General features: G+C 38.6%; 1 protein-coding gene across 1 annotated transcript in view; it reads right to left on the minus strand.

The window, feature by feature from the left end:
* SPATA18 (spermatogenesis associated 18) overlaps positions 1 to 10,559 on the minus strand; it is a 29,559-nt gene that overhangs the window by 15,139 nt on the left and 3,861 nt on the right. The window contains exons 3-4 of the mRNA XM_023532132.1: positions 6,096 to 6,199; positions 1,556 to 1,651 (exon numbers count right to left, since the gene is read on the minus strand). Coding sequence (XP_023387900.1) covers positions 1,556 to 1,651; positions 6,096 to 6,199 — 200 coding nt within the window. The remainder of the gene's footprint in view (positions 1 to 1,555; positions 1,652 to 6,095; positions 6,200 to 10,559) is intronic.

The following is a 10,559-nucleotide window of genomic DNA, read 5'->3' on the forward strand; positions in this document are numbered from 1 at the left end:
GAGAGAGGAATGGAGAAAAAAGGTAATAAGCAACAATTGACATACTTAAGAACAGAGGCTACTCTACTTCATATGCCATTATTGCATTGGAAAACGCTGATGGAAATACATAGAAACAAACACAAATTAGCAAGGAGTCGATTTGCCAGGGCCAGGGGGCCACTCCATGTCTGCAGCTTGCATGGAAAAAGGCTCCTGAAGAAAAGATAGGCATGCAGATCCTCTAGCAAAAGCGGAGTGGGCCTGTAGTCATGCTGTTCTATATTGGACTGCTCTTAACAGCACAAAACTCTGGAAACATATGACATTCAAAACCTAGACCAGAAGCTGGGCAAAAAATATACTCTCCTATCCTCACTAGCTTTGCAATTCTCTGAACAGGTGAAAAAAGAGAGGAAACTACAGTGGAAATTGAATAACATCCACAATACTAGGCAGAAATGTGGACCTATGAAAATAATGTATTAAAGACACAAACAAATCTTTAGAAATAAAATTGGCATCCTCATAAAAATACAAAGAGCCATGGCCATCATAAAACAGGAGCAAAAGCCATAAGAAGAGGACATGTTGTGATAAAAATGATAATGGTGTAAGATGAAAAGGTAGGGGGTAAGATTGAGATGGATGTGAGGAGCTAAAAATGCAATAGCAGAATTAAAAGCTGCACTGGGAACAGTAAAGAACAGAATCGATGCTATTGGAAATCACTGAGTCATATGGTCAATGTATTTGAGAAGGTATATTCAATAGGAATAAGAGACTAAAATGACGGGAGGGGAGACTGAAGTAGAAAATAGAATGATGCTCCAAGTTAAATTTATGGCTATTTCTGAAGAAATCAGAAGGGCTGGAACATGTGTGAAGGCAATAGAATGGTATTGATATATATATATTTACATATACGTATTTTAATACAATTTCCACTTGCTCTTTTTTGGGGGGAAAAAATCAAAATTACAATCAAATAAGGTATAACCTTAAAGGATCGGTGTTTATTTTCCCCTTCTAGAAATTTATCTTTAGAGAATAATCTGAAATTCAAAGTAAGATTTGCCACAAAAATGATCACAATGTTATTTCCAGTGTTAAAAATTGGTATCCAAGTAAGCAGTCAATATTAGGGAAATACCTAAATGATGGAACATGATACACCTATTCAAACTGAGTTCTGTAGTATTCTTTTCTTAGTAATAGAGAAAAACGATGTTAAGTGAAAAAATGGGGTCCAAAATTGTAAAGTTAGTCTCATGTTGTAGTCTTAACACTATTTTTAATGTATCGACTGGAGGAAAGGTCAAATGGTAACAGTAACTAGTTCTGAAATTGTGAGAGGGTTTTTAGTTTCCTTTATACTACACTGTACTTTGAAATTTTCTCTAGTAGATAGGTAATGTTTTTGTAGGAAGAAAAATAGATAAAGCATTAATAAAAACATTGTTGCCTTTCCTCTTTGGTTGTGAACAGATTCTTTCACATTGTAATGGAATACCAAAAAAGCTAAATTCAAAGATTAATCAGCAGGCTGCAATAATCCTGTCATTTTTTTCCTTACTGCTTTCTTAGCTGATTTATTTCCTCCTCTGCAGCCAAAAGGGATATGGATGATCTGTTCTTGGTTTCTTCAAGAGTCTTTCCAGTTTCAGCCAGACTGTAAGAGAAATCAGTAACTAAAGACAGATTTTCCAAAAATTGGCACTTTCTAAATCAAGGCATAGGTTCTCTTGGGAACTTTTGGCATGTGATATAAATTCAACATAAACAAAATCAAATTATAAGACATCTGCATTCAATCAGATGATATTGCAAATATTATGGTGCACTTGTATGCAAAAACATGCTAGCATCCTTTCTCAATGTCAAACACAAAGAAATTACAAAGCTACCACCCCTAACCCTAAAAGACTATGTAATAATTATTAATATTAAAATGTAAAGGACAAAGAAATTCATTCATTTCCTCCTCACCATCCTAATTCGTCTGCTCTAATCACACCAAATCCTGCAATTTGGCTTGTTCTGTAAAAATCTTCATTTTTCTGCCGTATACTACCACTTATTCTCATTACTTTGCACAGTAGAGCTGCATTTCAATTTTCCCAGACTTCTTAAATGTAAAAAAAATTATCTGCCTGCCTAATGAAAAAGCCCTCCACAATTACACTTGACTATCAAGTATTGCATGTCGTCCTGCCTCTGACTTCTACCACTTATTAGGCATGAGTTTCCCGAGTTTTCCACATAGCTCCATCACTGTTAGTTGTAAGGACTCTCTTCATTGTAGGCAAATCATAATAAATCATACAATTTCTTGAAGTCTATCGAAATTTAAAAGGAAATGGGAGTATGATGGATAACACTGGATGAAGACCAATGATTCTCAATTAAGCTGTTCTAATGCAGTGAGAAATCATGGGTTGGCAAAAGTTTCTTGACTTTGCCAACCCTACTTCCCAGAACACCCAGGCCCTTTCATCACAGTGGTCCTGAGGCTGAGAGAGTACAGCTGCTACCTAAATTCACACCAGGCTTCCACATCCTTCAAGAGCCACTCCACAGGCCGCCCCTGACTCTCTCAGGCAAAGTTTGTTTCTCCTTTGCCTGAGCTCCTCCAACACTTGGTTCACAATTATAATCTCATTACAAACACACTATGAACTACTCGAAGGCAAAGATTTTATTTTATTTATCTTTTTATCCCCAGCACCTAAAACAGTACCTGTCACATAAGTAGATATTTGTTTTAAAAAAAAAAATGAATGAATGAATGAATGAACAAAATGTCTAAAGTCTAAAACAAAGCCATAGTAGCAATAACTTCACAACAGGACTACTAGATGCTGAAAGGAAATTGCCGTAGAAAATTAAAAGAAGAAAATAGACTAAGAAAGGAAGGAAAGTATAAATAAGAATAAAGTGGGTTTTTTTTTTTCCCCTCTCAAGACATAGCTTTCATGTGTGAGCACATATGGTGCCCTTGGATGACAAACACAGAGAAGAAAGGAAGGTACATTCATGTGTCAAAAATTGTTTTAAGCAGGTTAATATTTATTTAAATTTATTACAGATTTATTCATTCATTGAACAAATTATTGAGAATTTATTATGTGCCAGGCATGATGCTGGGTGCTGGAGATACAACAGTATCAAAATAGCAATATAAGACAGTAACCCTTTGGGGCTTCCAGTCCAGTGGGTCACAAATATGCAAAGAAATGTTTTAAAGTTTCAAACTGGGGTAAGTGCTATTTTTGGATCATTGTGAAAAAGAATTAAAGGAGGGGGAAAGGAAAGACTTTTCAATGTATAGTGGTCACAGATAGACTGAGAAAGTCACATTTAAGCTGAGACCTGAAGGACAACAAAGAGCCAGCCACGCAAAGAGCCAGCAGAAGACTTCCATTTTTCTGAAAGAACACAGGCAAAGGCCTCAAAGTGAAGAAGTAGACAGTAGACAAGGTGAGGGGAGCCTGGCAAGAGATGAGGATGAAGCTAGAGGTAGGGCCGGATCATGCAGGGTTGTGATAGCCTGGGAAGGAGTTTAGAATTTTTTTTTTACATTTAAAAGGAGGCTACTTACAGCTTCTAAACAGGGAAGTGACTTCATATAATACAAATATATCTATTCTTGCTATGTGAAAAATGGATTGTAGTAGAAGAAGAATGAAAACAGGAAAGCCAGTTGGAAAGCAATGGGTTGAGGCAAGAGCTATCAGGGCAATGGTAGTAGAATAGAAAGAGACAAATGTGGGAGATGCTTAGGGGGCAAGTTCAACTGGATATTCTAATAACTGGGTTACAGGAAAGGACAAAACGTGAGATTCCTAACCAGAATCTAGGCACAAAATCAAGCGGTCTTCCTTTGTATAGGGTTCGTCGAACCCGGGCAGACCTGTCCCTATCAGTGCTGCACTGGAATTTACATCTTAGGAACTGAGTCACAACCGAACTGGTCTCCACAAGGTTAGACATGGGAACCTCCTTGGGTGGGCCATTCATTCCACAGCAGGTAGCATCCTGGCTTTAGAGACAGGCAAGCAGAGTAAGAGAGGGAGGCGAGAGCTGGCCACAGTAGAATGTGAGGAACAGCCTCTATCATTTATGATGCCTTAAATAAAAACATGAGCCACGGGTGGATTCAAGACAAAATGAAACTAAGAAATTCAGGAAAAAGCAACAAGCTCCTTCCTGTGAGCAACTTTCAAAGGGATGGAGGGGCGAGGAATGTGTGTATGTAGACAGAACACACACGAGAATGATAAAGCAAATAGGACAAAAGGTATATGAAAGAGTACATGGATGTTCTTAGTACTATTCTTGCAAACTTTCTCCATTTGAAATAATTTCCAAATAACACGTTTAAAGAAATGCATGCAGTCATGGTTTCTTGGTCCATAGTGCCCCTTCTAGGTAACTACAGAGCCACAGTGACAAGAGAGGGAGGGAGGTACTCCTGGCTCCCTGTTGGCGCTAATACACATCAAGAACCAGCAAAAACTGGAAGCCCTGCCTCTCAACTAGAGGCAAATGGAGCGACCTGGTCATCAGAAGCAGTGGTCAGCAAATGTCCAGGAAACCTAACCAGAAAAGCCATAACTCAGCACCCATTAGCATAAGACACTAATGCCCAGGTGTAACTGAAGCCAGCAAGAATCCAGTGAGCAGTACAAGACCGAAAGCCCCTCTCCTCCAGCACCGGGAGAGCATGTAAGCATCTCTCTACCACTAAGATGCCAATCTAAGGAAGGAGGGCAGTGAGACTCCTTGAGAGGCAAACACAGCTCTTAATAGAAGCTTGAACTTGGAATTAACGAAGTATTTACACAAAAGGAACTATAATAAACCAGAAAAGAAGTGGCAAATTTAAGGATCTTCCTTACCCCGCTCTAAATCATCTGACATTAGTTGAAATAAGCTACAGAAATTTAGAAGATTTATGCTTTTTGTACATGACATTCATAAACTTTCACTGCTGCAGCTATAAAACTGCTCATTGATGATGGTTCCAATTAAAAAAATGAATGGGGGTATGTTGAGGTAACTATGCATGTGCATGGAAGCACACACAAAGAAAAACGTCTGGAGTAAAATATGCCAAAATATTAACAGAGATGAGAAAACAGGTGATTTTCATCTTAAATTTTTATTTGTTGGATGCGTTTTGAGCAAGAAATTTGTATTATCTAATCAGGCGAAACTAAGTTGGTAGAGATGTTTTCCTTCGAAGGAAATCTTATCGGAAAACAAGGAAGAATGCAACACCCTATTCCATCACAAGCCCTAACTAGTTAAAAAGAACTTCTTGCTGTTCCATATGTGTTAGCAATGGAGCAATGCTATGGTAGGAGAAACACCTTAGTGATGTATTTTTGTTAAGTATGTTGAATGCAACTTCAGATATGTCTACCTTCCTCAAGTACAGATATGTCTACCTTCCTCAAGTACGAGCCAAAGTTTGCAATTTTCTTTGCAGTGATTCCTTTAGCTTATTACCCTGGCTTTGCACATAACATGGATCTGATACCTGTTGCTGCCTGGCCTTACTTAAATGTTTTAAAATATATTTTTATATCTAATAATTACTTCAAAATCTTAAATTATTCATTTTTCAAGAGTCTGATCTCTCAGTCCAACCCCTCAAATGAATACAAATGACAGATAAATGTAGCCTGCTTCATCTTGCTTTTGCTCTTTCTCTTAATTTTTCTCTTTACCTGATCTGACACCCTCCTCAATCCTTTCCCTCTGCATCTTGATAGATTTTCATGTAACAATATTTCTCTGTTTATAAATATGGGCTGATAACGAGCCTATGGAGAAGGAGCTCCAGGGATGGAGCCAAGGAGACCAGGGTCTTAGGGATCATAATATAATACAGAAATCCTGTCCCTCAAATCAAAGACACTGACTCTCAATTCTCTCTCTCTCTCTCTCCCTCTCTCTTTCTTCCTGCTTCCCTTCCTCTCCCCACCACACATATTACTTATAAGCAAATGTCCACATTTTACATGAGCCATTATTCTCCTTTCAAACTTAAAAATTAAATGAAGAATAAACAATTCCTTTCGGAAAAAGATAACTTGCATTCCTCTTACTCGTCTTGAACCTGGTTGAGTTGATTACGAGTTGAGTTCAGTTCATAGTCTAATTGTGAATCCCGAGCACCAGACTCTTTCTGTTTCTCCTTATCAAATGTGTCCTGCAATGATACATACATCAAAAAATTGTCTGAATATATGAAACAACATAGACAGATTGCAAAAACATTATGCTGAGCAAAAGATATCAAGCACATAATGTATGGTTCTTTTTACATGGACTTCTAGTGCAGGCAAAATTAATCTGGAATGATAGTCAGAAGAGTGGTTGCTGGCGCCCCCTTCTGGCCACCATGTTCATGGCGTGTGGGTTTCAAATTGAGCTAGAGGCAATGGCGGCAGCGGTGGCGGCAGCAGCTCCACGGGCTCCTTCCGCTCTTGCCTCCCCAGCGCTGTTGGCTACTGGTGGCCCAGAGGAGCGGAGGTCTGCATTGAAATTACAACCAAATTGTTAAATAATCAATGTGGAGAATCACCTGAAGTCCAGCTGATCATAACATCTACGTCTGATAATATAAAGAAGCCACATCGAAGCCGCGAGAACATCCAGGCACAGAAGTTGCAGCAAAACTGAGGCTGTATTGGCCGGATGGACCTTGTCTCCCTGAGATTCCACTTCACCCAAGCCACAAAGTGCCTGCAGTCCATTGATAAGCAGCCTCATGTGCACCGCTTGGCTCTGGGGTTATGCAGTCAGCGCAGACAACAGATCTTGGCTAGTGCAGTGAGCACATTTCGAGGAAAATAATTGTGGGTAGACCACTGCTGCCTGTACGAGCTGCAATATCTCTTGAGGGGGATTGCAGGAGTCTGTACTGGCCTGACGGCCCTTGACTCCCTGAGCTCTTGCCCCACCAATACACAAAGTGCCTGCTGCACATTGGTAGGCAGTTGCCCTGCCCTGGGGTAGCACATTTAGGCCCAGGATGGGCAGCAGCTGACCTTGTTATGAGTGGAAACTTCTACAGGGAGCCATAGAGACAGCATTGGTGTGTAAACTTACACTGCAGTGGCAGGGGGAAATTTACTCACTAGACCCAGGAGATTTCCAGGGTCCCTGTGCCTCCCAACACACATATCACCCAGCAGCTCATTCAGTTTCAGAGACAAAATTACAGGCAACTGACAGGCAGTGTCAGGCCTTGAAGAGCACTGGTCCCTCTGCTAAACTGCCATAGGTCAGTGAAGGGGGATAACCGACCGCTGCCTACAGTGTTGTCTCTTCCACTTACCTATAGATCCAGCATAGGCAACAACCATCTGTGGATCGCTTTGTGGTTCTCACCGGGTAGCCCTGAGCAATCAAAAGCAGTGGCTGATCTTGGCCTACAGGGGAGCTCCTCTCAAGAGGCCACAAAACCAATGCATCTGGAGGCTGGCACCAGACCACAACAGAGCAACTCCTGACTAATCCCATTAGTGATACAAACAAAAGAGTGGTCGTAACAAGTACACAAGCCTGCTAGGGCAAATTCCATTCAGTGGGGTCTGCCCCCACACAACAACTCTTACCCTGTGGGTCCAGCCAGTTCCCACAACTAGTCAGCCTGAGCATTAATCCCATCCACTGATCTACTAACAACAATAAAGGCTTGGCAGCAACAGAAGATCACACACAACCCACACAAAGATCACATCCAGAGCCCCCAGCATAAGGGATCAGGGAGAGTGCACCACTGGGCCACACAGGACACCTTCAACATTAGGCCATCTGACCAAGGCTGAGAGACAAAAGAAATATTCCTGACACATAGAAACAAACACAGAGAGGCTAATAAAATGAGAAAACAAAGAAACATGCCGCAAATTAAACAAAAGGGGAAAACTCCAGAAAATAAGCTAAATGAAATGGAGGCAAGCAACCTACCAGAGACAGAGTTCAAAATAATGGTTATAAGGATGTTCGATGAACGTATGGGGAGAATGTATGAGAATAATGAAAACCCCAACAGCATAAAAAGGGGCATAGAAATCATAAAAAAAAGATCCAGACAGAAATAAAGAATACAATAACTGAAATGAAGAATACACTAGAAGAATTCAACAGTAGATTGGACAAAGCATAAGATCGAATCAGCGAGTTGGAAGACAAGGTAGCAGAATACACCCAATGAGAACAACAAAAAGAAAAGAATTTTAAAAAACAAGGATAGTTTAAGAGACCTCTAGGACAACATGAAGCGTAAAAATATCCAGATTATAGGAGTACCTGAGGAGGAAGAGAGAGAGAGCAAGGAATTGAGAATCTATTTGAAGAAATAATCAGAAAATTTTCCTAACCTGGCAAAGGAATTAGACATACAAGTTCAGGAAGCACAAGAGTCCCACAAAGAGGAATTCAAACAGACCTACACCAGACACATCATAATTAAAATGCCAAAGGTCAAAGACAAAGAGAGAATTTAAAAGCAGCAAGAGAAAGGCAGTTAGTTACTTACAAGGGTACCCCCATAGGAATGTCTGCTGACATTTCAATGGAAACTTCGCAAGTCAGAAAGGAATGGCAAGAAATATTCAAAGTCATGAAAAACAAGAATCTACAACCACGAATACTCTACCCAACAAGGCTTTCAATTAAAATGGAAGGTGAGATAAAGAGCTTCCCAGACAAGGAAAAGCTTAAGGAATTCATCACAAACAAGCCAGCATTACAAGAAATGTTAAAAGGTCTTCTGTAAAAAAAAAAGAAAGGGAAAAAAAGAAAATACAAATAACAAATATGAATAATAAAATGGCAGTAACAATGTACCTATCAGTAATCACTTTAAATGTAAATGGATTAAATGTTCCAATCAAAAGACATAGGGTAACCAAATGGATAAGAAAACAAGACCCATGCATATGCTGTCTACAAGAGATCCACTTCGGATCAAACGACGCTCATAGACTGAAAGTAAAAGGATGGAAAAAGATATTTCACACAAACGGAAATGAAAAAAAAGCTGGGGTAGCAATACTTATATCAGATAAAAGACTTTAAAACAAAAGCTATAATAAGAGAAAAAAAAAGGGGTATTAATAATGATTAAGGGATCAATAAATCAAGAGGACATAACCCTAGTAAACATACATGCACCCAACAAAGGAGCACCTACATACATAAAGCAATCATTGACTGACATAAAAGGAGAGATCAATAGTAATACACTCATAGTAGGAGACTTTAACACGCTATTGACACCAATGGACAGATCTTCCAGGCAAAGAATCAACAAGGAAACAATGGGCCTAAAAGACACACTAGAACAGATGGATTTAATAGATATTTTCAGACCATTTTACTCCAAAGCAGCAAAATATATATTCTTCTCAAGTGCACATGGAATATTTTCAAGGATAGACCCCATGTTAGGACACAAATCAAGTCTCAGTAAATTTAAGAAGATTGAAATCATGTCAACTGTCTTCTCTGATCACAATGGTATGAAACTAGATATCAACTGCAAGAAAAAAACTGGAAAATACATAAACACAAAGAGGCTAAATAACATGTTACTAAACAATGAATGGGTTATTAATGATATCAAGGAAGAAATCAAAAAATACCTAGAGACAATTGAAAATGAAAACGCAACAAGTCAAAGTTTATGAGACATAGCAAAAGCAGTCCTAAGAGGGAAATTCATAGCAATATAGACCTACCTCAAAAAAAAAAGAAAAAGAAAAAAGAAAAAGCTCAACCAAACAATCTAACTTTACAATTAAAAGAACTGGAAAAAGAACAGCAAACAAAGCCCAAAGTGAATCGAAGGAAGGAAATAATAAAGATGAGTGGAAATAAATGAAATAGAATCTAGAAAAACAATACAAAAGATTAATGAAACCAAGAGCTGGTTCTTTGAAAGAAAACAAAATTGACAGACCCTTAGCCAGATTCATCAAAGAAAAAAGACAGAGGATTCAAATAAATAAAATCAGAAATGAAAGAGGAAAAATAACCATGGACGCCACAGAAACACAATGGATCATAAGAAAATACTACGAGCAATTATATGCCAACAAATTGGACAATCTAGAAGAAATGGACACACTTCTAGAAACATACAATCTCCCAAAACTGAGTCAAGAAGAAATAGAAAATCTGAATCGACTGATTACCACCAATGAAATAGAATCAGTAATCGAAAACCACCCAAAAAACAGAAGTCCTGAACTAGATGGCTTCACAGGTGAATTTTACCAAACATTCAAAGAATTATCACCTATTCTTCTCAAACAATTCCAAAAAATTCAAGAGGGAAGGCTCCCTAACTCTTTTTATGAGGCCACTATTACCTTGATTGCAAAACCAGAACAAAGACATTACAAAAAAAGAAAACTATAGACCAATATTTCTTATGACCATTGATGCAAAAAATCCTCAATAAAATATTAACAAACCGAATTCAATAATACATTAAAAATATTATACACCATGATCGAGTTGGATTTATTCCTGGGATGCATGGTTGTTTCAATATC

Source organism: Pteropus vampyrus, unplaced genomic scaffold (assembly GCF_000151845.1).
Source record: "Pteropus vampyrus isolate Shadow unplaced genomic scaffold, Pvam_2.0 Scaffold77, whole genome shotgun sequence".
Lineage (NCBI taxonomy): Eukaryota > Metazoa > Chordata > Mammalia > Chiroptera > Pteropodidae > Pteropus > Pteropus vampyrus.